The 27,674-nt window shown below is 42.5% G+C and overlaps 2 protein-coding genes across 9 annotated transcripts in view; one reads left to right on the forward strand and one right to left on the reverse strand.

Moving 5' to 3' along the window:
- The window catches only part of TBC1D30 (TBC1 domain family member 30), a 55,208-nt gene extending 35,213 nt beyond the window's left edge, over window positions 1-19,995 (reverse strand). Inside the window, exons 1-2 of one of the 4 annotated variants that reach the window (XM_074902938.1) lie at window positions 19,730-19,995; window positions 17,229-17,393 (exon numbers count right to left, since the gene is read on the reverse strand). In XM_074902938.1, the coding sequence (XP_074759039.1) occupies window positions 17,229-17,393; window positions 19,730-19,976 (412 nt within the window). In that variant the 5' untranslated portion in view covers window positions 19,977-19,995. The remainder of the gene's footprint in view (window positions 1-17,228; window positions 17,394-19,729) is intronic. The other 3 variants (XM_074902936.1, XM_074902937.1, XM_074902940.1) reach the window with 3 other exon arrangements.
- Window positions 19,996-21,076: 1,081 nt separating this feature from the next.
- Window positions 21,077-27,674, forward strand: part of GNS (glucosamine (N-acetyl)-6-sulfatase) — a 28,499-nt gene continuing 21,901 nt past the window's right edge. For 4 of the 5 annotated variants that reach the window (XR_012633416.1, XR_012633415.1, XM_074902949.1 and 1 more), the window contains exons 1-6: window positions 21,077-21,371; window positions 22,074-22,133; window positions 22,792-22,998; window positions 24,559-24,624; window positions 25,035-25,133; window positions 27,480-27,647. Coding sequence is in view for 3 of the 5 variants with exons in the window: in XM_074902949.1 (XP_074759050.1) it covers window positions 21,087-21,371; window positions 22,074-22,133; window positions 22,792-22,998; window positions 24,559-24,624; window positions 25,035-25,133; window positions 27,480-27,647 (885 nt within the window). In the remaining 2 variants the exon portion in view is untranslated. The remainder of the gene's footprint in view (window positions 21,372-22,073; window positions 22,134-22,791; window positions 22,999-24,558; window positions 24,625-25,034; window positions 25,134-27,479; window positions 27,648-27,674) is intronic. The other variant, XM_074902950.1, reaches the window with a different exon arrangement.

The raw sequence follows: 27,674 nt of genomic DNA on the forward strand, positions 1-27,674 counted from the left end.
CCAGTGCTCCTCTCACCTCAGCCTGCAGGTAGAGAGCATCCCCTCTTGCACTGCTGGTACTGCTACCGCAAACGCTGCAGGCGAGCGGATGCTCTGATCTACCAGCTAGCTCTTAACTATTGTCTGGACCACCAAGTGCAGAGTCTGTAGCACTGTTTCACATATCCACAGCTGCATGACCACATGAGGAGGGAGTCTACAGGTAAGAGTGGACGGATCTTTGTTATGCAGAAGGAGAAACATGATTTTGGACTAACAGATTCAGTTCTGCCACCAAGCTGGTCTCAGCACTGTGAGAAGTAATCCAGGATTGTCTTTACTGGACAAGGGAAGGTTCCAGAACCAAAACAAAAATGAAGTTTTGCTACTCTATTTCTGCCTAGAGAAGGTTAATTTTATGCACTTTCAACGAGTAGAGCTCAGGAAAATGGTGCAGTGTGTTGACACACCACAGTCTCATCAACACAACATTAATATTTTAAACTTTTCCACTGCATTAGTCATCATTTGTATCACTTTATACATGTCACAAAGGAGGTCAGGACCTCGCTGCGTCCTATATTAGATATCACAGACAAAAAGAGCAGAGCCAGTCCTTGCCTACAAAGATATTCAGTGCAAATATAAACTGCACAATGGACAGGAAATAACATCTATGATTTTCAGAAACAGAGTAACAAGATATAAATGATTAATTTCAGGAAGTGTGTGGCAGAGCTGAGAAACAAAGCCAAACAAGCTCAATTCTAGTCCAACGCTTCCTCCTTTACACTTCAGGCACATAGCTTTCTGATGTATTTTCCCCTTCAAAAACTGACAACACAGTAAGTACGCTTTAACAGAACCTTCTCTTGAAGCCCTTAAACAGCCCACTTGTTTTTGGAGGGTTTAAGACAAACAGAGGATCTGGGGAATTCTCTTACTAGAGAGCACTACTCTCTGGCTATGGGGCTTTGTTTACAGCTAAGATGCCTGAATATTGCATATTGTTTAGCCATATCTATCAAGGACTGATGTAGAAAACATCATTAAAATACCACTTAGTGTAGTGTTTATCTTTCAACAGGAAATTAATCTACAAGACTATTACTCCTGTAAGAATCTTGCAACTGTATACACACTACATGATCCCTCAGTTTATCACAATCAACATTCAGACAAGAGAGAACTTCAGACTCAAGATTCTTTGATATCTTTTTCATTCTCCCCCTTCCCTCCCATACACACTATTCACTCCTGTCTTCTGTATTACACATGTACATACAGTGAGACAGGATCAATGAGAAAAGAGAAGGTCCCTTCAATACAGCCAGGTCTCCTTGACCCCAACATCACCTGCCCACAAATGTGTGTTGTAATTTACCTTTCAGGAGCGATGGACAGTTATACCTAGTAAGTGTGTTTACAGGTTGAATAATGTTCGTAACCACATTGCTTCTTGAAGTTTTTGGCAGATACAATACACCCTGAGAAGTATGCTGAATGTTTCCACCATCAGTGAAAACACTTGAAATATCATATATCTGTAAGAAAGGCATCTGTAAATCTGTTGTGAAAGCGGTTTGTACCAGTTTACAGCACAATGGGGTGGAGCTCTGATGACCAGTTTCCTACTGGAGGCACCACATTTGTCGGCAATGAATCAGCACAGGTAAGGTTGACTGCGGTCCCTCAATATGTAGGTTGTTCTTAAGAGTGGGACAAGATGCTTATCTAGTTGGATCACGTAGGTGAGAACATGAAAGCCCTCAAAAGCATCACAGGTTGCTAAAATGGAAGTACAAATGTGCCTGTGACCCCCCTGAACCTGCCTATCACCTCCCTCCATTTGTAAGCACATAGCTATTTCCATGAATGAGGGACGTGCAGAAAGTACAGTACCAGGGCTAAAGCAACAGCAGAATAGCATGTATCTCTCTCCCTGATCTAAGCTCAGTCCAGTAGATTGCCCCTATCTTCCTGGGTTCTTTAGGAAACCACACAGTAGTAAGCTATGAGCTTTTCTTAAACGTGTCTCTACAACACAATCACACTGAAAGAATATGTTAATATTCAAATGCTTTACATCACAAATTAATAACTCTCCTATGTCACCAACTCTCACCATTACACCATTAAAAAGCTAATATTCTGCAGCATCTAGAGTTTCTAGGTCAAACTGTTTTGAGGATACAAGAATTAAAATTTGCTGATAATTCAGCAACCCTGAGCACGTAAGTGACAGCAACCAGTGCCAATGAGCTGGGTACAAAGGGTGGTCTATTTCACTCCAGACCCACCACTAGGAATTGATTCTTCCCAGAGCTTAACAGTAGAGAATTGAAAGAATTCCTGAAAAGTAGAAACTGACTCATGTTTTTTAAACATCATGCACCACAGATCAAATATTTCAGAAGAAAAAAAAAATTACTCTGATATTACAAAATAAATGTGATGTGGAAACCTTTATCTTAACACAGAGTTCGATGGCTGCACTGAAAGGACAAGGCAGACATTCAACTCAGAACTATCCATGCAGGAACCAAAAAGGGGTTTAAATATAACATTGCTTGATCACAAGACAGAAGTAAGTTAGTTCCCCTTATTATGCCAGTAATAGAGGACAACAAACTTGCACAACTGAGTATGCCTGATATTCTATTAAAGCTATTTGTATTCACTGCAGTTCCCATAAATCCTAATTCTGGGCTGCAGCATTATTGCAGTAGGTGCTGTACAAGCACAGCAAAAAACAGACTGCCTGCTTTAAATAAGAGAATAGAAAACACATCAGTATATGAAGAAGCACAAGGAGTCAGTGAGATGATATTGGAAGGCATCGTTGACAGTAGTCCTAATATAAGAGCTGTTGTTGTGTTTTTGTAGGCTTCATAGCAAAGATGAGTACCAGTGATGACAGACACATACAAAGGCATAAGGTCAGTAAGAGGGCTGAGGGATTAGGTTTTAAGCAACTCAAGTTCAACATGGCTAAACATCTACAAGTAAATACCAACATGGGGGATAATTGAGAAGGTGCTTGTTTTAAAATAAACGTGGGATAGAGGTACGAGGCACAAGCTAACCTTGAATACTGAGTAAGAAGTAACAAGGATGTGACAACAGAGAAGAGTAGGTTGTGAAGAGCTTTGGATATTAAAGCAATGAGAACAAGACATTGACGAGATCTACAATGACCATAAGGGAAGCACTGGCACCTAGCACTCATGTGAAGACCTATGTACAAACACCAAAACACAGGCGTGTTAATAGCAAGCTGAAGTCCATTGCTACTTTTAATTCTTTGTATATATATATGTTGTCTTCTAAAAGGACAAAAGTACACCCTACAAAAAAAAGAGTTTGCAGAAGCTTTATATGTCCCAAATACTTCCAACAAGCTCTTAATCAGAGAAAAATGATCGATAAGTAAGTGGATGGATCTACTCATGTTGTGAAGTTGCAGGAGGAGTGGAATTCAACAACAGTATCCAGGTTCAACTGTATAAACAAACGCTAAAGTTATAATTCTCATTTGAGGAGTATAGTGATCTGTGTAGTCCTGATGAAGAAAAGAAGAAGGGGGGGGGGGGGCAGGGAGTAAATTTATTTGTTTATTTTACTTATCACTTTCATGTGCTGACTGTAACAGTAAAGCAGATCACATGCAGTTACATTAAGCAGATAGCTGGATCTCATGAGCAAGGTAAAAGATGTCATACCAGGACTGCTGATGTAACAATATATTTTAACTGCTGTAGTAACCAGTAGCATAAAGTCTACAGTTAACAACTGGAATAAAAGTCATAGCAGTGCTTACATGCTCGATAAAACACATAGAGGACCTTTTAAATTAAATAGAGAGTAATGAATTGAAAGGAGGTCTCAGAGCAAATGCCCTTTTTTTTGTCAGGGAAGTTAACTGTCTCTACTGAAGCACAGAACTAAAAGATGTAATTTTGGTAAGGAACATACTAAGAAGACAAATCACTGAAGAGGCCTACATCAAAATATTGCTGAAAAGCATGATTATTAAAATGAAGAAATGTTCCCTAACCTCGCTAAACAATATGAGGTAAATGTATATCTTGGCCAGTATTCACACCCCAGAATCCAGCTTAAATGCTATATGGTCATTTTAAAGAACAAATCACCAAGTCAGCAGAAAAACTAATGCAATATATGAAAAAATAATTCTGACAAGTATGATTTGTAGGCATGCTTAAGATAACATTTGCAGAAGAATGGAGGTCAAAACAGATTGCAGGCTCCCAGCTCTAAAACTGAGCTGCTCGTCCTTTATTAGAATCTGATTATTTGCTTAGCACCTAGCATAGAAATTGAATTTTATGGTGGGGATCACTGAACTGCTATGTCAGAAACAGCAAGATTCTAATCCCCCCAACATAATTAAAGAAAACAAAACCACCCTATGTCCCCAAGGCAAGATTTATCCACAGACAGAATACTTTCAAACATCTCAGATCAAAAAGCAATTGCCAAAATTGGAAAAACTACTAACCATAAAACACCTTTGCTTTGGGCCAGGAAGCACTATGGGAACAGGACCATGTTTATACATAAAAGTTTTTGTATGTTGTTTAGTATTTATTTGCAGTAATGCTAAGGACATTCATCAAAGACTAAGCTCGGGCTATGCAAGACTTTTGCTAGATACGTAGTAAAGAGACAGGTTGTTCTTGCACTGCCCAAGGATAAAAGAGTCCCGCTTCCAGCACAGATCCTCCCTCTCCCAGTACACATGGCCTCCATGGACAGAGCTGTGTTACATGGGAACAGAAACAAAACCCTTTATGGGGTTGTGGAGGGGAATGGGGTTCATTCCAAGAGAAGTTCATATAAGCCCCATAGAGCTCCTGGAACCACAGATCATGATCAATTGATACAGAAGTCCTCCACCACCACTCCAGTTCTTTGATCACATATACATTGGTTCCCATTTGCAGATGCCAACAGTTCTGTAAAGAAATTGAAATTTTCCCATGCAGTTTTGCATGTATGGGAAGCTACTCCATGCAATTCCCTTCATCTCCCATGTGGGCCATAGCTTCACAGAGCACATTCTGCAAGTGTTGGAAAAGGAAGCAGCTAACAAAGCAAACAAACTTCAAACTATCACCTCCCCTTCCTGAAAAAAAAAAGTATGTACGTTAGCCTTTTAAGCAAGTTTGTCACAGAGACAGTGTTTTTGCTGAAGTTCGTGAGATGAAAAGGAGAAAATAGTTATCAGTCACAACGTTACTACTCCAAGCTTTTTAGTCAACAGTTAAATGACAAAATATCAGTTCATAACCCACTCTTACAGGACATGTGGATCATAATCCTAATCAATAGGATTAATCAAAGGCTCATTTAGTACTCAAGCCTTGAACCACTAAAACTGATTTTCAACACGTACAATACCACGCATGCATGAGTTTTTGTAACAGCAGAGTTCTGATTGTTTATTTACTACTGCGTATCTTGGGACAACTCACTTCACTGAATATGTGCTGCTTCTACCAGCCTTCAAGTAGTCTTGTCTCATTAAAAGTTTGTTTTTCAGAGCACGTTGTACCGTGTGTTAGCACAGTAACCAGCTCATTAGGTTCCTGACTTTACTGGACCTCTCTAGGGATTACAATAAATATTAGTAATATTAAATTCCTCAGATCATTATTATTATTTTTTAAAAAAAAGATCAGCTATGTACATTGATTACCTCCCAATTCTGACTTCCTTTAGTCTCACTGGATAATTATTTTTCTTTCAGGATCTAAGGCCCAATAGCTATTGCTGCCAATGACCACTGGGTGACATAAGAAATTAGCAGTAACATATTTTAAAAAGCCCCCAGAAAAAAAAACACATTAAATTGTTAGCTCTCAGTGATGCATAATGCAACCAAAGAACCAAAAACTGTTCATGCTCTGTAGTTTGGTCATATGCATTGTATGGATGGCAGGGAAAACATACTGATCAATACCAGGTTGCTGTGATTATAGGGGGGGAACTATTATTTATAGGGAATTAAATATAGAAGCTGTTTCACTGCTGGCAAAACACAGCAAAAGGTTTTCCAATTTTTACTAAGAAAGAGATCGAAATGACAGGTTTGTGTCACTTTCTTTTTAGAAAGTATCCCGGTAAGATGATTGAAGGTGAAAATGGAACATGACTTGACTTCCTTGGCAAATTTCAAGGGTATATGAGGAGCATTCATTTACTGCTCAGTAAGTCAAATTCAGGTTATTAACAGATTCAAGAAGAAAAGCATTTCAAAATTTTAGGTTCTTTATTTAATTCTTCTTCCAGAGCTGCTCCAGCATAGAATTATAAGAAGGGCTATTAATCCAAACTGACTAAATTCAGAGCCCCCTTTTCTAGCATCTTGTTTTTAAATGTCAAGCTTATCTCACAAAGCTGCAGAAACATAGCTGCTAGCTCTGCCTATGCTCCATAAATTAGTCTATTCCTAGCACTAATTATCCCAAGCAGCTGTTATCCTCCATTTGATCTTCAGCATCCAGGAAATCTTTTCTTCAAAGACTAACTCAACAAAAGAATGTTTAGTGTGTGCACTATATTCAGAGATAAAATGCACCTGTGTTAAAGGCCATGTACCCTAGTGGGCTTTTTCAGTGAAGCCCCATTAAGCCTCCTACAAGTTCACAATGGTAAAAAAAAAAAAAAAAAGCGTTTCATTACGAAAAAGAACAGCAAAGTTACTTGTACTGAATTACCCAGAAGAATAAAAGAGGAGGTAGTGCTAAAATAGACAAGTGTGAAAGACTATGCAATCTATACAATCTAATTGCACAACTCTTTCTCTCAGGCTGTTTCAACATCCAAAAGCTTCTCAGAGAAAGATTAAAGATTGCAATGACATAACATTATAGTTATGCCGCTCACACAGCTACCCCTGCTGTGATCTTACACACACAAATAAATCCCTATACCTTGATGGTCCAACACTTGCCATAGATGCCATGGCTTTTCACTACCTGCAGGAATCGGAGCAGGATCTGCATCGGTTCAGAAGTGCCTAAAGGATTAGTGAATTACGAATGCACTCAGGTGCATCACTCCCTCACACGTGGCCTTTGGCAGCACCGGCTGTACAGCCAGCTTCCTCACAAATTCCCAGTTAAGGCAATGAGCTCCTAGGTTATACCCTGGATGCTGAAAATGTCTTGCAGCAAAGCCCATGACTACTTCTGCACACAGACCTGCGGGCTGAGCCCTTTGCTCAACTGGGCTGAGCACCCCACTCCTCCCTCCCTGGCCAACACTCACCCTGCCCCAGGCAGATGCTGGACTGGAGCTGGATGAGCTCAATTTCACACTCTTCCTGAACCTATGTGGAAATCAGTACCTCATCTCATTTCACCACAATAATCCCAGGGCGACTAAATAAAAGCATTGCTTTTCCAGTTTTTCAGGGAACTATTAGACTAATCAAACTTTACCACTTATCAGGTATCCATCTGAATAGCTGCAAATGAGCAGAGGGAACAGTAGTGTCTGACAGTTATTTCTGATTACTTGACTGACAGGGACTGTAGTTGGAGAACAGGCCGTTCTGACTGTTGTCAGCAAACAGCAGCATCCTTCCTTCAGCTGACTGCATGCCTCCTCACTTCAAGCTCATCAAATCCCACCTTCTAAAGTTACTGCAGTACTAGAGAAATAAGATATCACTGGTTTAAGAACCACTCTGTTCAGGCAAATTAGTATGCAAGTACTACAAGTGTTACTTGATAAATAATCAAAAAAACTCTAACCCAGCTGAACCAGGATACCCGTACACAATAATCCATCACATTAATCCCAATTTCTAACACTCATGAAGTATTTTATATAATGAGTACTGTCCAGTACATCAGCTTTCCATGGCACAGCTGTTGTGAAAAGTGTAATTCAGTATACTCAAAATTCTACATGCATCACAAAACTAATCCTGGACAGTCATTTACCATTTGGCAACAGCAAGAGGACTACAGTTAATCAAGAATATGAAAAAGAAGCCAAGCAGTCAACCTCAGAATTGTATGCATACCCAAAATAAACACAGCCTCAGGTGTAGCACTAACTCAACCATTTCACTGTTGTCACAGCTGCTAGCACACTGACAAAGAATATTTACAACAACCTATATCAAATGTCGCAGGACAAAATGGCCTAGATTGCGCAGTCATCTTATTACTTACAGAAGATTTACTGAATTTTCTGTTCAATTCCATGACAAGCAATGAAGTAATTACTCTACAAGAATAATTTTTTATATTGGATCCACATTCAGCAGTTACTATCCCATCAAGTTTCTACATAATAAAAAAAAAAACCAACAACCCAAAACAAAAACCAACACCTGTAGAAATAGTTATTTGAGAGCAAGAGAAAGAAAGAAATCTATCTGTAGTTAAGCAGTGGCTGATGCTCTCACACAGGTAACCACTTTAGGGGGGTGCCCTTTTTGCCTTAGCAGCTGAGACTAACTACAGAACATGCCTACATGTCACTTTAAACGGGCAAATTTAGCCCCGCTTCACCCTCACCTCAGATGTCTGCTACTTCCCAGGATAAGCATTCAAAGTTGGGGGAGAAGGAAGGACACAGGCGTATGGCTTTGAAGTTCACAGGGCACACCGTTTATACAGAAGTGGGACACCACAGCTGGTTGACCAGGGTTTCACCACACTCCTGTGGGTGAAGACCTGGCATCTCCCAAATGGTAAGTCGCTGTACTCAGCAGCCATTTGCTTCTGCATGAGGCACATTTGAGGCTAAATTTGAGGCTGAAGAGGCAGAAGAGAACAGGGCACTCTTCTCTCAGAAGCAAGTGCCTGAGCTCAGCTGCTTATTTTGGTCTGCTTCCATCTAACCCTGAACCCCTGGCACCTCCCTTTCCTGGAAAATCCCACCCCTCCAAGAGACAGCAGCTCACTGAACTGGGAAATGAGCAGCAGCAGTGGTGAGCCAGGAGGCAGCACCCCCCTCAAGGAGGTAACGGTCTCTTAGTCAGCAGGCTCCACACTGTCCCCAACAATTTACCAGCAGCACTGACCCCAAATTCGAATGCAGTCAATTTCCTGTCAAAAGTAGCAGTGGAATGATACTCAAGTGTCCATCAGGTATAATCTTATACCTGCTGCTGATTCTGAGCACTGTCCAGTGTCGCTTGAAACTCTAAGTACCTAAACCCTGAACAGACTCCCAGAGTTTGTCACAAAAGCAACCCTATCTCTGGATCCTGCCACCAGACAAAGCAGCCACCAAGACAGTTTGCTTAGTTAAATCCTGAAGAATGTAGCTGAAGAAGCCCATGATAAAAGCCATCTTTTGTGAACTGTGCGAGTTTCCGCCAATGATGGAATATGAGATGGCATTTATTCAGAGGGGCTGGGAGGTATTTTTGATGGAGGTAAGACACTTCAGTGGTGAGAGTTAGGGACAAAGAAGCATAGCATGAAGTATGTGACATAGAAAAGTAAGGATTCATAAAATCCCTAAAGCACACAGAAGGAAAATACATGGTTTAGAAATGCATGCTGGTTCCTCAGCTCCCTAAAGCAGGCTGGCAATCCCAGTGTTGAGCATCCAGGGAGTGAGCTGCGGAGATGGCTCACTGCACATTCCCAGGAAGATCTCAGTAACAAAGTTGGTTGGAACCACTTTAATGGAAAGCTCTGCCATAAAATACCAGCTTGTGGAGAACAAAGTCCTTCACAGCAGAATGTCACCTTTGATGAAAACATATTTCCAAACGCTAAAAGCATAATTTTTGACTCTTTTGGGGATTAAACATTGTAACATCTTGCTTGAATATGGCTTCGTTATATAACATGAAATAAAAAAGGGTGAGGTGTCGAAAGCTCAACAAAACATTTTAGTTCAAAATGTAACTTTCAGAATTTTGCTTCATAAGCAACTGACTTCTGTGAGTGGGTGTTTTATTTCATGCTGGAACAAGATATTTTAGCTGCTGCATTCTTAAAGCAGAATTCCCCTCAAAGTGAGGATTCCAGGTTCTGTACTGCTCTAAGCACCAGTTTTTTCCATCTTTTGAATCTGATATTCTGCAGCGGCACAGATCACAAGTACTTTTCAGTCGAGGTATAACTAAATCAGACAGCAAATGCACCCTCTTTCTTTTTATTCCTAAAAAGAGAAAGTGTTATCTTCTTTTTAACACCAGAAAAGGAAAGAAAATTTACTTCATCTGGGGAGTTGAGAAACTGAGATAGCCCCGAAGTGGCCTCTGAGGGATACCAAATCTGCATAATCACATAATCTGCCAAGTTTGTAAGGAAACTGATGGGACAGTTTGCAAATTCAGAATTTATATTACGGCTTTGTTTTTACAGGGGAGAATATCAACAAGAGAAGGTGGTAGTCAGCTGAAGTCTTTTGAATTATTCAGCTAAGGACTTCTACAGACTCACAGACCAGTCAGCTTTCTGGGGCTAGCACAGATCATCCTGAAGAGCTGGCTGGACACAACGAACTGGGGTGGTCTCTCCCCGTAGGGCTTACCAATGCTACCGCTCGTCAAGCAATCAAAGATGTCAAAATTCATTACCTATAAGATCCACACTCTGTGTGCATGTCCCATCAAGCAGCACAATTACACTTTAACTCTGGGAACTTACGTGATAGTTCTCTAGAATAATGTCCTATGAGAGTCAATGGAGCAGCACAGTGCTGTACCAGAATTTTACTGACTTGCTGCTCTGTTAGACTACTTCCCCTCACGCTGCCTCCCTGAGTCTCAAGATCCTCACTGTGCCGTTCAAAGATCAGTTCCAAGATTATATTCTCATCAAAAGAAAGTAACCATGGAATTCACTAGCTAAATCTTCCCAGAATTACTCAGTGATTAGTTGTCAGTCTTTAACACAGAGATGGCACTTTTCTTGTGGATAACTTCCAAAGCAGCATAAAATACTATAATAGTAAATTTCCAATAGCATTTAAAAATAAAAATCGTTGCCTTGAAAAGCATCAGCATCTTGTTCAGTGTTCCACACCACTGGTATTTTATGTTTGGTAACACTCACTTTTCTTTCTCCCAGACTCACTAACAGATATCCATAATACACAATCTAATTTACCTTAGCAAATACTTAACATGACACACACCTTCTCATTGAAGTATTTTTTCATAACCTGGTGCACAGCAATGAATGATGCTGTTTGCAGTCCTTCTCTTCCAAGCCTAGTGTTAAAAGGAAAGTAATCCTTCTCAGTCCAGCTCCCCTGGCAACGTGGAATAAGCTTTGAGATTTCCCAGAATTTTGGCTGGCTGAAGGTGAATGAAATATGATAATCAAATGGCATTTAATTTTATATTCCTATAGGTGGCTCTTTTGAAGGGTTCTCCAGTAATACTTTTAAGCATCACACTGTTAATAATGTTGGATAACAATGAACAAATCAGTTAAGATTACACTTACATTTACAGTCACTTTCCCTCACGCACAGACCATACCCAAGGAACTGGCAGGTGAACTTTACCATCCAGATCAAAAGAACTGATGCCCAGTGGCCCAGCGCAGCTTACAGACCAAGTGCACAGATACCATCCCCACTGAGCCAACCTCTGGCATCCCTAAATACAGGTTCTCTCCTTTTCTAACTGTCCCATTACTTCACTGCTTGCAAACAAGCACAGGACATAGAATGGATTACAAAATCCTTGCTAAAAAATCCTCAGCCCACCTCCACATCTTGAGTCATAAGTAACAGAGAAAGCCTTCACTCTATGCAGCATAACTGCTTGATGAAAATAGCAATAATTAAAAAACAATAGCAATATTCTATTTATTTACATATATATTGCTACAAGTGGGCAACTGACTGCAGAGAAAATTCAGCCAGTTTTAAGGTCATGATTCTGTTTTGTTCCATTTCCCTTTCCCCACCAAAAGGCTTCAAAGGAGAAAAGATCAGGTAGAACTAAATTAAGAACAATTCATTAGGAAAGACAAGAAGTAGCCACAGCAACATTTCTTAAGTATGCATTTCAAAAAGCCACAGCATCAATTTAAAGGATCAAATTCATTACCACCCAAGTGTAGAGACTAGTAATGTAACCAGGCGCACAAATACCAATGAGGTAACAGGAAAGCTACTGAACTGAAACATGCAGCCAGTTGAGTCATTTGAGGATGACTCACATGAGATCAGACTCCATAAGAAGCAAACCTCCTATTTTAACCCCATCAAAGGACAAATGCACTTTTGATAGATCAGTTAAATAGTTATTGCTATAAAAAGTTACTGAAGGGAGGGAGTGAGGAGAAAGAAAACAGAAGTTTAATCTAGATGTGCAAGTACTTTTGCATATCTAAGGTGCACTTATCCAGAGACACCTGATGATGGTGATCTTGCTCAGTCCTCTCCTAACAAACTCATACAACCATAACATCAGGCAAGGCTTTCCCAGTTTCGTCTGGGTGAGTTCCATACCCTCTGAGGAGAGTTGATGCTACAGAGTCAGTAACACATTCTTAGAAGTTGAGGAGACTTCATAGCTCAGTCTTCTACCAGGAAACTCTCTCCATCCCCTGGGAACACACAGGGTACCAACCTGTGCCTAGGTGATGCCTGTTGGTGCTTTCTATCCAGTTAAGACACACTCAAAGAGATCACAAGTATTACTAATAAGTATAGACATAAACCTCTGAACTTCTGTAGCTGGACTCCAAAACATTCAGCTCACTCAATCAGGAGCTTCTGAATAACCTCCATAACCATGTGGGAATTAATGATCCCACTTATAATTAAGAAGCCATTTGTAACCATTTTTTAACTACTTCACGTATGGAACCTAATACTTCCTTTGTGAACAACATTTATTTGACAGCCTAACTTTAAATCTTTTCATTCAATTATTGCCTGACCACTTTGTAAAGCACTTCCCTTCATGCTAAAGGAAAGGATATGAAAGCCATCAACCTATGAAAACCAGAGATACACCTGTATCCCTGCACAAAATATACTGTCTCCCTCTACTGGCCCTGCATTAAATCAAACCAGGAGAAGAAAAAGAAAAACGAGAAAGCTAATGTTTATTGTTATCTTAGAGAATTCTATACAGGAGTAAATGCTGAAAAAGCAGAAGAATAATACTTATCTTTAATTGTAGTTTCTAAACCAGTATTACAACAGAGAATACTGCGTCTTTCCGGACACAGCACGAGACCCATTTAAAAGTTATTACAGGTATATAGCACCATAAACACATACCACCAAATTAATGATCCCTCTGTAACATTTTCTACTAAAATTACTTCTCCATTAAAAATATGAGGGAATATTAATGAACTTTCCATTAATGTAATTTCAGCTTATTCTACATTGAATCAGATTTAAGCATTCTTGCTCGCTTCCAGCCAGCCAGTTACAATTGAGCTGGATGATTTTACTTATAATTCATAGATAATACATGCGTTTTAAAAAAAAAAAAAAATGACAATCAGAATTTGTGATTCAAGGAACTTCTGGTTTGCAATTTGATCAGTCAAAATATATTTAATAATATAAGCAAGCTGTCACCACATAAAAAAGGAAGAGGAAAAAAGAATGTGATGTTTTTTGCATATTTAGAAGATGGCTGCAAAACCTTGATTTATTTCTTAGCAAATTCTGTTTTTTTCAAATGATATCATTAAGCACATAAAGTGCTCTGCTTCCTAAAATGGTTTTGAAATAATTCACAATGCTACAGAACAAACTTCTATCTTGTTACTCCAAATAAGTCACAATCACAAGAGTAAGAGAAACGTGTGCCTAGAGCCATGTTTTCCATCAAGCAGCCACTGATTTCTCTCTTACTGCTGTTCTTCACTGGAATATTTTATTTAAATTTGGGTTTTAAAAGTGTTATTAAAACGAAACTGGTCAGTCACATATCTTACAAACTAGAGATACAGCACATGTGCTGCTTTTAGCATGTATCCGACAGAACAATTTATCCTCCCTCAACAGAGCGATAGCCGTTTGTGCTTCTGACCAAAATGCATTTCACTCTGCAGTGAATTTTGTTTTCTATGGTAATACCTATTTGTATGCAAAGCATCCATTATCTACTAGGGATGAAGGTCAACAGCATAATGAGAATCACAGTTAAGTTATGAAGTCGTTCCTGGCAACTGTTTGTTCCTCCACATTTACTCTCTCCACTCAGAAGTTCAAACGCTGCAAGAGCTGTGCTGGGTATTGGTGGTCCTGATGCAAAAGCAAGGCAGGCACGGGCTTCCCAAGCTGCCAGAGGGCCACGTCTCTTCTCTGCATTGAGCAGAGACCAAGAGCCAGCACAAGTCAAACACTGATCAGTAGGCGGCACCCAGTGTGGTCTGCACAACTTGCACACTGAACTTTCAGATACTGAACATACAGTTTTAAGCATACTGTTTCTTAAACAGTACCTGTTTTTATCCCTGCAGAAGCAGACTAAAGCATGATAGACATCAGAAAACAAGGGAACAAACTTACCAGTCCTGTAATTTGCTAACCACTAGGAGTGAATTTGTCAGGCAGTATTCAAAAGGGTCTGACAAAGACAGAATTAAGCATCAAGACAGAATTTCCATCTTTTCCTGAAACAGCATGTGTTTGCAACTGGTCTGTACAGATTGCTTAAAGGTAGCATTCAAACATCTGAATGTGAACTTCAGGTTAATTTAAAACTAGAGTCGAGATTTCACTATATGTGGGGAAAAAAATCCCAATGCAACAACAGTATAAACATACCATGAAACTCTATATAAAACAGTTGTAAGAATCACTTATATTTTGAAATATTAGAATTAATGATAATGCAACTCCAAGAAGTTTTAATTTACCACTAGAAAACATACTTTAAAAGGAAAAATATTTTAACAACTTTTCCATAATTATTTGATAAAGATTTTAGTACTACAGGATATCATAATGTTAATGCTGTACATGAAAGAACATTATAAAGCTTTATGGCACACAACATTATACTCATCAGAAAAACCTGGAACAACGAATACTTCTACAAATTAATAATAATGTTCTGAATATTTAAAAATGAGAGGGTAGTCTACGGAAAATCTAGTTTCCAAGAGCTTTAATGAGCAGAAAAACTCTCCTACTGGGGCGGAGGGGGACATGTGCATTTTTTTCACGTCCCATCACATTAAGTGCTCTTTTTTTAAAGTGGAAAGAGGAGAAAATAGATCTTTCTAGTGTTAGCAGAACAGTTTTGCTGAGACTTTAGGACTTAACTACATACTCAGCAGCTGCACTTCTCAAGCTACTCTAAGCAATCACCTTCTCCTGGGTACCCATTTCTATCCCTTCTGCAGAAACTGGGAACAGAGTACCGTTACATAAAAGAAAAAAGGAATTATCTTACCGGATCACCGATCTGATTCATTATAACCCACACAGGGGTTCCTACTACTACATGGGAAATAGTACAAAGGCAAGAATGAATGGTTGTAGGGAAGGCAGCCAGTTGTGGCTGCCTTTGGACAGCTGTTGATCAAATACTGCCTCAAAAGGATGATTACCAGGAAATTAAAAGTTGCACATCCTACACCAAAAGCTTATTCCTGCATTCTCTGTATAGTGCTAGTACACTTATGCTGAGCAATAAAAACACGGTCTCAGTCTATTCCAGAGCAACTCCAAAGGAGTCACTCAACAAACCCCAGGGGCCTTGGATTAGATCTTAAAGCAAGAAATAAGTTTTTGGCACCCTGGAATACAGACATCCGGATGTCAGAAATACAAGCTGAAAATCAACACTAGTTAAATACACTGTATCTCAAAGGGATATAATATACAAACCTACACATAATCTTCAAAAGCCTGCATGCACATGCATGGATATTAGGCAATAAACTGCATTACTTTAAAACTTCACCTATCTCAGTTGTTACTAGCGCATTTTAAACATAATGCCCCATTAATTTAAGTGCAAAATTGTACCTGAAATTTGTAAAAACACATTTGTATTTAGGATGAAATCCTATATCCCTTTCAGTCAATAGGATTTTACCTAACAAATTAAGGTCAGGATGCTAAGACCTTCAGAATTTATAGTCAAATCCTTTAAATACATGAACACATGAAAAATTCAGGTAATCTCATTTAAAAGGACACTACGGTATATGCTTAAGTGTTAATGGCACTGAGGACTCAATTATCAAGCTGATGTTGAGAGAGAAGAGATAAGTAGAAGAAATATGCCTACACAGTGCATGACAGACAAGGACTTTCATGCTAGTTTTAAGTAAAACAAAGGAACATTTTTAAATTTTTAAAAATTAAGTTTCACAGTAATAGACAAACCCTTAACTAAACTACATTAGCACATGCCACTACAGTAAGAATATTTTAATAAAATTTGTACATGCACTTCAAAGCTCCTATAGGCATTTTTGTGAAAAGACCATGCTTTAGTTACCATACCTGAACATTTCTGTACCTGTCACGCTGCATGTTAATGAAAAAATAAGACAGGGAACATTAGGTTATTTTCACATGTCCTTTCTAAAGGTATAATTTCTGTTTGTTTTTACATGTGGCATTATATGCAGTTTCACTTTAGCAGAACTAACAAAAGCACTTCAGCCTATCTTTAAATGACATCTTTGCCAAGTCAAATAAAAAGTCTTCACTGTGCTGGAAGAAAAGGCTAAACGATTAAAAAGCAGTATTTTTCCTCTTTCCCATGCACCCTGTCTGAAATCCCAAAACCACAGGTGCTGATAAAGAGGTTTGAAGGAACTAGATTTGTTTTTACTAATACTCCTCATCTTCAATCAACTCCACAGAAAGGAGTTACTCACTGCTAACGATGCTCTGGAAGGACAATTGCATATGCTGTCTACAGTTTCCAGTGAGAAGAATTTCCACATAGCATCTGCCTTATAACCATATGGAAGCACACAGTTAAACACAGCATGCACACCAAAAAATTCAACTCGGTCTTTCTGCAAATTAAAGCTGAAAACGCCTGGCATACAACCTACAGTAAGGGTGCTACACCAATACACAAAGCTGAGGCTATGGCAGCATCCCTAGCTGAGCTAGTGGAACTTTGACTGTTCCCAGGTGTCACTGATATCGCTGGAAGCTGGTCATATCTAAGGAACAACACAGCCTGGCCTCTTGACTTCAAATTGGGTGCAAGGCCTTAATTGAAATACTGCCCACATTAATGAAATAAACTACTTGCACTAGAACACACATACACAGAAAGTACTTACATCGTTTCTGGGAAACTGCCTGTAAACAAGCAGTGACAATATCGCAGTTCTTCTGGACTTTGTGTACAAGCCTGTCTTTCTGCTTCAGAAGACGAAGCAACTTTGCTGATTGAACAGAAATTCTGTAATTCAGTTCTTGTTTTATAGTTGTTAATTCATTGATATCTGCCAATAAGCAGAGAAAATAACTTCAGTACAGGCCAAAAGATTCAAACAGATTACTGTAGTTGACATGCAAAGGGACTTGCCCTGTAGACATTTAAATACAAAACTTTCTACAAATTACAAGTTCTATTGAGTGGGATAGTTCCCAGTTATAAACATTTTCAGGATCTGAGTCAAAGTCTTTAATTTTCTTTTAAACTGAAGTACTTCAACCTATTGCACAGTGTATGAATCTTTGTAATTATACTGTTATAAACTGGAAACATCATGACAGATGTAACCAGAATATACCTATAGCAGTGCAACCAGGGGGCAAACTTTAAATACAGTAGCCTCCAGAAGCTGCCTGTGGATAATGAGCATGGGGAATAAGCAGATAGTAACAGGCAAAGGAACATATTCAGGAAGCTGCCTGCAAAGCTAGAAATGCAACTCCAGAATGACCTCTAAGTGGGAAACTCTTTCCACTAAGAGGCAAACTAGGTGGCTTCAGTCATGGCCTCAACTACTTCCACCAGTCATTCAGAGTGCCACCAGACCCCCTTAGTTCACCAAGATGCCTCAGCTTACTCCTAACATTCCTGCTGTCCCCCATGTGGTGAGCTTCAGGTCCAGAAGAAAAGGGAGTTGTTTGGGAGATGTCTTAAGTGGATTAATTTTTCTGAGTCCTCTGTTGTTCTCAGAGGCACACCTCACCAGTGAAAGCTTAAGTCTTGCCTATCCCATGCTGACCTTGTCAGCTCTTCCCTGTAATAGCCTTCTACGGCTGGCCACCAGCATCTAAACAGCTGTTCTGTTCCTTGTGGCTAAGTTTTCAAATCCTGTCCCTTTCAATCCAACCCTGCCTCCCCGATGCTAGAAGAAAAATAAATCCAAAAAATCCATACTTAAGTAACATGATCCAATGAGAAAAATATGTATCTATCCATGAAAAGCTACTATTAGTGGGATAGTAAACAGCTCAGCTCATACGGCAAAACTTTTCCAATAATCCTGGAGAGCTTAAAGAAAAGGACAAATTAGGCTGAAGTGACAATCAATCATGGGATAGTGAAGAGGAAAGCATGGCTGCAAGGGAGGGAGCCACTGGTAAAACAGTCCTGTATTTTATAGACACTACCCTATTTCAACACCTGCTGCTCAGCAGGAACTCCCAATCACTTGTACCAGGCAAGGTGATTTAAAACCACATCTATGGATTCTGAGAAAAAAAAAAAAAAAAGTTGTATTCCTACTAACTTCTACAGTTACCACAAAAGTAGGGTGGGAAAGAATAAAATCTCACTCATGCCAGTTAGCCGTCCCTGTAAAAACAACTTTGCAGCAAAATTAATGAGTTTAAATTCTACAAAATATATTCCCAAACAGGCAAATTTCTTGTTGAGTCCCAGATTGCCACAGGACACACAGAAGAGTTGAGCTACATCCTGTAACATCAGATGGCATATCATCTCACTAAGAAGCCAAACACGGAAGCAGAAAGCTGTTTGCACAGGTCTGAAAAACAGGCACATTTATTCACCTCTTGCCTTTTTTCCTTGTCAAAAACAAGAACAATTTAACATCAGGAGACAACAGGCCTCTGTACAGCCCTCCTCATCGGGTCAGTTTAGAGTTGCAAGTCTCATTCTTTCGCAAACATACAGCGTGCAGCGCTGCAGCTACTTAGCTTTCATCAGGATTCTTTGATAGTTTTATTTAGATTTTGGTTAGTTGACTACAGCATTTATTGCACCTTTTCTTTTTACTTCCTGGAAGACATGCTTACCTGCAAATAAGTTTTACAACTACCTCTTACAACACAGTATGTGTAGCATCTCTTCTAGCTTAAGAAAAAAGGGACTTAGCTTAAAAAAAAAAATAAAGCAAAGAAGAAAACTGGTCAATGATTCATTACTGTAAGTGAAGCACTGAACTTACGGAAGCACAAAAGCTTTGCAATCTGTCCCCGAAACTCTAGCAGTAGGTGACCCCATTTTTGCTCCTACAAGCACCTTAAACGAGGGAGGGAGGGAACAGCACACGAGGCCTTGGTTTGAAGGAGACACCAGCTGTGTAGGGAAAGCTTCTGGGAGAGATGGCCGTGCGTAAAGGCTGCTGTAGCAAGTGAAGGAGAGCATATACACACAGATGCGCGTGGAGGGGCGCACAGGCACGGAGGCAGTAGAGAGGGGGCTATAACCTTTAAGCAGGACACTCTCACTTGCAGGCACAGAGACAGAAAGCGAAGCGACAGGGGCAGCTCCCAGCCCAGGCGAGGCGGTGGCAGCGGGGAGGCGCAGGCCCGCTGGCTGCAGCCCGGGGCGGCGGGCAGGGCAGGGCTGGGCAGGGCGTACCTTTGAGCTGCAGGTACTTGACCTGGCTCGGCCGCTGGTGCAGCTCCCGGAGGACGCGGGAACGGGCACTGCCCGAGGGGACAGCCGCCTCGGCGGCGCTGTAGAGCTCGGTGAGCAGCCCGCTCACCAGCGACGAGGTGCGGCTGGACCGGCCGCTGCTAGTACCCTCCTCGTCCTCATCCTCCTCGGCCAGGCTGTCAGCGCTGCTGCCCGCCCTGCCGCCCAGGCCGGCTTCCCCCACCTCCATTTTCCGCAGCCGCCCGGCAGCGGCCCCGAGTTCCGGGCTCGGCCCGTTCCACAGCGAGACGCGGGGCGGCGGGGGGCGGGCAGGGGAAGAGGCGGGAGAGCGCCGGCCGGCGGGACGCTCCCCCGCGGGCAGGAGGGCCGCGCCCGGCGCAACTCCCTCCCCACGCACCGCGCGGCGTGGTAGAGCCCGGCGGCGGGCGGGCGTTGCACCTGCGGCGGGGCGGGGCGGGCGGCCAAGGCCAGTGCCGTCCCGGCGGCTGTCCCGCCTCTGCTCGCTGGCCGGCGCGGGGCAGCCCCGAGCGGCCGCCCGGGTCTGTTGACGCCCTGCGCCTCCTCACGGGAAGGCCGAGACGAGGGCGTAAGGAAATGCCGGGCGTAACGTCAGCGCTGTAGCCGGGAGACTGTGATTATGCCGCTGTAACTCACCGCGAAACAACGTAAAAACCAGGGTCGATGATAGGGTTTGTACGGCCACGGGCGCTGGGCGCGCCGGGGGAGCTGTGTCGCTACCGCGTGGTGCTGCGCCCGCAGCCGCTGCGTTGCGCTGAGTAACGCCGCCGCCTCCCCCCCCCAGGCCTGCCCCAGCGCAGCCCCGGCCTGCAGCGGGGCAGCCCCGCGCACCCACCGGCCGCGGCCGCCGAGCCCGCTCCAGCTCCCAGGCTGCGGCCGCCGTGTGTGTCTGAAGTGCCCAGCGCTCCCCGCGCCCCTCCTGCTCCTGCCTCCTCATTTCCCTCTACACCGATAAAAGATCTTCCTGCAAGCCGAGAATGATTTGGCTGGGACACACGAAGGCGGTGGCACTGCGAGCGAGCCAGGCGCGCGCTGCCGGGCCGATGGGGCCAGCGCTGCAGCCTCGGCTAGCTAACGCCAGGAATTTGGTGGCAAAACGCGGAGTTTTCCAAGTACCGAGCACCCTCCCGGGGCAGCGCGCGCCGCCGGCGGGGCGCTGTGGGGGCGGGGCCCAGCCCGAGGGGCCGCCCCCCACCCCGCCCCCATGGAGCGGCGGGCCGGGGGGCGGGGCCGCGCCGGTGGGGGCGGGGCCGCTCCACCGCCGCGGCGGCCGCCCGGGCCACGTGACGCCGCCCCCCGCCCCGCCGCTTTCCCGGGTCATATGCCGGGGGCGGGGCGGGCCCGCGCTGCTCCTCGGGGTGCTGCTCTCGGCCGCGCCGTGTCTCGCCGTGTCGCGGGGCTGCGCGGCACCGAGTCCCTCCGTCCCGCTGCCTGGCGGCCCGCCCGTCCCTGCCGCCGCTGCGCCATGTCCCCCGTCGCCGTGGTCCGGGGGCTGGCGCTGGCTGCGCTGCTGGTGCTGAGCCCGGCGGGGGCCGCCCGGCAGGCGCGGAGGCCCAACGTGGTGCTCATCCTCACTGACGACCAGGACGTCTGCCTGGGCGGCATGGTAACCCTGCGGCTCCCCTGGCCTACGCCCCTCATCCCGGCCCTCGCTCGCCCCGCCCCGCCGCCAGCCCGGCCGGCCGGGGGACGCCGCCGCGGGCCCGGCCGCGAGGGAAGCGCGGGGTTGTGCGTGGGGGCCGGCGGAGCGTTGCGAGAGGCCTCGCCCTCACCGAGGGGGTGCTTGCCGCCCGCCGGCCGAGGTCGCGTAGCCCGGCTGCGGGCTGGGGAGAGGGCGGAGGGAGCACGGCGTGAGGCGAGGGTCGCTGCGGCCGCGGAGGAGCGGCGGCTTGGGCCTGGGGCGACAAGCGGCGCAGCCAAGGCCCAGCCCCCAGCCGGGGACAGAGTCTCCGCGGCCTCGGACCGAGTTGCCCCGCTAAGGGAGCGTCACGGTGGGCTTCATCGGGTGAGCGGAGCTTCTTTGGGGAGCCACCGAGGCTCAAGGGAGTCGAGGGCTGCGGATTCTTCAGTGCAGCCGCAGGTAGCCCCTGAGAACTCCCCCCCACTTCTACTCTCGGGCTCCCTTGCGTAACCGTCGCGGTCACTGGAGGCCCAAGCGAAGAGGCACTCTGAGTGGCTTGCCTGGGCACTGCCTAAAAACCGTGGTGGTGGCCCTTCTTCCAGGTAGTCATACGACTTCTTCAACTCCCGTACTTTGCCTAGCATCCTTACGGTTTTAACTGATTTCCTTTTGGTACCTTTCTTCCAGACCCCCCTAAAGAAGACTAATGCTCTCATTGCACAGAAGGGAATAACCTTCCTAAATGCAGTAAGTGCATTAACTCTTTGAACTTCTTGAGGTGTGTGCGTTTGTGTGGTTTCTATCTTAGATCATCTAAGGTCTCAAAATTGGTAGTAGTTTTATGAATCTGTACATATGTGTGTGGTTTTTTTTAAACTCAGTCATTAACTACTTTTAGATCTCAGAATGAATATAGCTCAAGGTTCAGAATCTGAGGGGGAAAGTTTCACTTCCTAAAAGTTCTTGTGCTAACTTCCTTAAGCAGTAAAGTAAAACTGAGTAAGTAAAATATTTGACTTAAACTGAGAAGCATTAGAAGCAGCTCCTTAAAACTTGGTTTCATGCGTGCTGAAAACCCATTTCACTCTTCATATTCTAATATTGCCATGGCTAAAATAATGGAGTGAATCAACTGGCAAACGGTATTTTAATGGATACTTGCCACTGTGTTAGAACCATATCTGATCTTGTGGGATTGAAGGGCATATGCCGCAGAAACTAAAACTGGTTTCACATGCAGCTGTTCACTAGTGAAAATTCTTGGAATGTAATTCTGTGTCCAGAAAAAAAACATACTTTAATGAACATTTTAATCAACCTATTAGCTGATATTTCAAAACTGTAAATTTTGAGGAAAAACTGGTTTACAATATCCATCTTGTATCTCCTCATCCTGTCTTTCTAGTACGTTCCCAGCGCACTTTGCTGTCCCAGTCGAGCTAGCATTTTAACAGGAAAATATCCACATAATCATCATGTTGTCAATAACACTCTGGAAGGAAACTGTAGCAGCAAGTTGTGGCAGAAGATTCAAGAACCATACACCTTCCCAGCGCTGCTCAAAACTATGTGTGGTTATCAAACGTTCTTTGCTGGAAAGTATTTGAATGAGGTATTTTGTTCTTACTTTTTACTGTGACTCAGTTCATTTGCATTTGTCCACATCTCTAAAACATTCAGTGGTTTTTATACTTGTAGCTCCCCAAAATGTTTAAAATAGTGTTACCTGGATGAACAGCTCTCTTTGCTGAGGTGGGATAAATATGATGCAGAGTTCAAATCTTTAACTTAACTTGGTTAAAATCAGGTTCTATAAGTGCCTGAACATTTTTAAAAGGTAATTTTGAAAGGATGATGGAATCCCAAGGCTTTTTTAGTATGTTCAGATGTGTTAATTGTTATAGATTATGATTTTAATGACTGGGAGAAATGGATAGATGATTGGCATGTGGGACTGAGGAGCACTATCAAGCCAGTGCCAGACCATGCATGATGCTAGAATAATGTTAAAGAAAAAAAAAGTTGGTTTGACTCAGTATTCCTGACTGATATATCCCCTTGAATCAGAGGAGTGTTTTCCTTATTAGCAGTTAATATAGTATTTTAAATATTAAATGCCCATGGAGGCAAATTCATTGAAAGAACAGATATTATCAGAGCTCTTTAGAGGTTACCTGATACTTTATTATTGGATCGCTTGTATGTGTGTGCTTTTGGGTTTTTCTATTTTGAACTAAGATGTGGTTTCCAGTAGTCTGTGGTAAGATGTAAAATTCAGTACTGAAAGCTCTAAGATCAGGTGTTTCTCTTGTGTATTTGGAGCTAGATGGGTCACAGGGTTCTTAAGAGCATTATTTTCCTTCCATCTCTTTGTGGAAAATGGTGGCAGTATAATCAAATAATGGAACATAAATTTCCATAGCCAGGCAGAAATTTGTTTCTGCTGATGTTACTGAAGCAGCTAGGGGAAGGAAGGGAAACCTACTTGGCTTCCTCTGAGCATCCCTTGACTCAGCAGTCTCCTGTCCCTGCAGTTAGGCAAGCCATGTAAATGGGAGAGGGCAGCCCTGAGAAAACTCGTTGTGTTGCTCTGAGGCACCCTCTGTTTTGAGTTTGGCACTGATTCAGCAGTTACTTTCCTTTTTTTGCTGGCTTAAAGGCTAGTTGCTTCAGATTATTTGGCACTGAGGTGACAAGAGGCTAGCGTTGTCTAAAGTTTATACCCCCTTTTGGGGGAGGATGATGGAAGCTGTTGGTCTCTGCGAAATTTGGTATCTTTGGTACCTTGTGAACTGTTATCACAAAGCCTAAGAGTGTCTTGTTGCCTGCATGTTTTGATCACCTCTCTTTACCTGTTGATGTACCTACCGCATGTTCTCCAGGATCTCTACATGTTTTCATGTGCAAAGTAGAACAGGGAATAAAATTTAAGTTTTATTGGTGAATGCCAAGCTTTCAGTTACTCTCTTTCTAGTTATTTAACCCTGGCTTCCTTAACAGGCTATACATCTGTTTTAATATCTCTATATAGTTGGTGTTTTCCATTCTGAAATTCATTTTGGCTTAATGCGGTTTCTGACTAGTGTTGACTAAAGCACATGAATATCAAAAGTAATTTCTAGCTTTTATCCATCGTAATTGAAACTGTGAATCATGGTCTGTCTTTTTTCAGTACGGAGCAGAGGATGCAGGGGGAGTAGGTCATGTCCCTCCTGGATGGAGTTTTTGGTATGCTTTGGTATGTGACCATTCTTTTTTTAAAACTACTTAATTTCAGTTGCTTTGTAATCCATCCTGTGTTCTAACTTTGCTGGGCATGAAAGAGCAGGCAAAGAGCATCTCACAACTTAATGCAGATTTTCTTCCCTTTTTTCCTTTATTGTGTATCAGATCCTTGGCTTTCACAACAGCTACTCCTACTAAGGTGCCTGAGGAAAAACCCTGACTTGTAAAACCAAAGTCTTGTGAGATAGAACTTAAATAAGTTTTGTTCTTGGAGACCAGTTCTGAGAAGTCTTGTGGTGTCCATATGACAAATGCGTATAACCTATTTGACAAGTGCTTGATGGCAGCTCATTTTGGTTATTTCAAGTGATCAGTGTACATGTTACTTTGTATAAATATGCACGTGACTCTTCTTTTTCACAGGAGAAGAATTCAAAGTACTACAACTATACCCTTTCAGTAAATGGCAAAGCACGAAGGCATGGTGAGAACTACAGTGTAGATTACCTGACAGATGTACTGGTAAGAAATTTTGCAACACCTGTGTTACAGAAGTTGCTTATGACCAGATAATGCCTCATGCTGGGGGCTTGAAGAAGGCTGGGGATGATAATTTGCTAGGCTGTATTAGTTCATAAATACATAATTGTGCTGTCGTGATGGTGGGTGGGCATTAATCAGAGCAAGATTCTGGGTATATTTAGAAATGACAAGTTTGTGTGTACAAGCTGTGGAGAGGAAAGGGAATCCAACAGCCCATTTGCTAGCCGGTAGCCTCACTGAGAGGTTAATACTGACTGCTGTGGTGCATGAGGAGAATGATGCATGTAGACAATGACTTCATAGAAGGATGTGTTTCATTACAATACACAACTTCTGTAACAGATTAACTGGGCCAAGATTTCAAAGACTTCAATGGCAAGTTGAGCATGCGAAAGTAACTTTTCACCATGTTTTTTTTGTTAGATGTTGTGATGTGTTAATTACCTTGTAATCTCCCAATTACATCAAACTGATAACTTGGAAATACAAAAGGATGATCAATCCTCCATAGTGTGAGGGGGCGGTATATGAACTGTGCAAAATATGTGGCTGACCAGGGGAGTTTTTAGCCTTATAACCCTCTTCAGGTAAAGAGAGTTAATAAAGATATCAACTACTTAAAGGGAAGTTGGAAGAGTTGTTTTAGCTCCTTTGAAGCCCTATTTAGCAAGTAGTATCAGCATGGAGATTGGAGGGGGGCAGTGTTCCCCCCACCTGCCAAGCTGAAGTCTTAATTTGACATGCTCTTGCAGTGTATGAGTTAGTAGTGCTGGGAACTCACATGCAGCACTCCGGAAAATTTTTCTCTGAGAAGTCTTCTCATGCAGTCGATTTGTAGTCTTCCATTCAGACCCTAATAGTTTCATTCCAGTGGGTTCTTGAACACAGACAGCTGCTTACTAGAAGCAGAACTGATTGATGTTCCTTAGGGTACTGGACAAGCTGCCTGATTAATTTTAGATTTACACCGACTAATGCTACATTGCCAGGAGTGAGACTAGCCTGTTTACCAGCATTTTACTAGTCTTTTTTTGATCTTTCAGCAGCTCGTAAGCATTTTGACCAACAGGTTATTGCTACATAAACCTCTTACTTGTGATGCGTTACCTATTGATACAGCAGTGTATTATGATTTTCACTGTGTTGCATTCTGCCTCCTACCAAATACATATTCAGCATTACAGAGCTAGTGTTTGAGTTTAATTCACTCAGTGGGCACGCACAGGAGTAAACTGCTTATGCAGAGTTGTTGTGTTGTTTGATGTGATGCACGAGCTTTCTTGTCCTAAGAACATCTGGATACTTAAGTCTGATATTAAGAATCTGAATACCTGGATCTGTCTACTGCAGTCCTACATGTTGCAGTTCAAGCTTCCTAACAGAATCTAAGTTGACTACCTATGTGAGTTTACCTATCTCATACTGGTTTCTGAACCAGGTTTTCAAACTTCACACAATTCTTATATGACAGAGTTAAGGGACGATAACTTAAGTCCAGCCCTACTTGTTCAGATAAACAAGTTAGGAGGAGGAGGAAATTCCTAGTGTATTGTTTCTTTTAGAGAAAGGAAACGATATCCAAAATGGAGTATGGTAATAAGAAAGGAAAGGCAAATGTTGCAAGATTCAAATAGTGAAGAACTCATCTGCAAGTAATGTCTTTGAAGCTTTAATTTCAAAGGCTGAAGGAAGGCCAAAACTCACAGTCTCTTCTAACTTTCTACTTGAAATTATGTGTAGGCTGAAACAAAACCGAAAGTGCAGTGAAGTGGTGTGTGAGTGGCATTTGGCACTGTCCTTCACTAGAGCTTCGGGCTTCAGCAGCAGAAGCTTGCTACAGGATGAACATATGCTATAAAGAGTGGGTCTGAAAAACTTTTTCAGAACTATTGGTGTTTCTGAAGACAATTGAAACTGCTAAACTGAAATCTGTCAGGCAGGATGTGGCACCTGAGAATCTCAGACTGTGTTAAAGAAAGCTCCAATTTCACTTGATGAAAACTGAGTTTAGGTGAATTTTGTTGATACTTGGAACAGGCACAAACTTTTGATGAGCTTTCCAGGTCTAAATAATGAAAAGGTCTGAAGTAGAAAGCTGTTTGGCTATGTGGGACAAATTATTTGTGTAACATAACAGTTGGGATTTTTTTTTTAATCATGAGCTGCTGTTCTGGACATTTGTAGATGGGCAAGCAGTATGTTTCTGGAGTTTAAGTGTTCCCAGTATTACTGAGATCTGAAGTTATGGATGTCTAGTTTGGATTTTTCAAATACTTGTTTTCCTTTGGAGGTGTGACTTTTCTTCTCAAACCAAACTGTTTACAGGCCAACATGTCATTGGACTTCTTGGAGTATAAATCTAATTTCGAACCTTTCTTTATGATGATCTCAACCCCAGCACCGCACTCCCCTTGGACAGCTGCTCCACAGTATACGAAGAGTTTTCAGAATGTCAGTGCACCAAGAAACAGCAACTTTAATATTCATGGAAAGGTAAGCTAACTAGCAAGAATCTGCATA

The sequence above is a fragment of the Athene noctua genome, chromosome 3 (assembly GCF_965140245.1).
Source record: "Athene noctua chromosome 3, bAthNoc1.hap1.1, whole genome shotgun sequence".
Taxonomy (NCBI): Eukaryota; Metazoa; Chordata; class Aves; order Strigiformes; family Strigidae; genus Athene; species Athene noctua.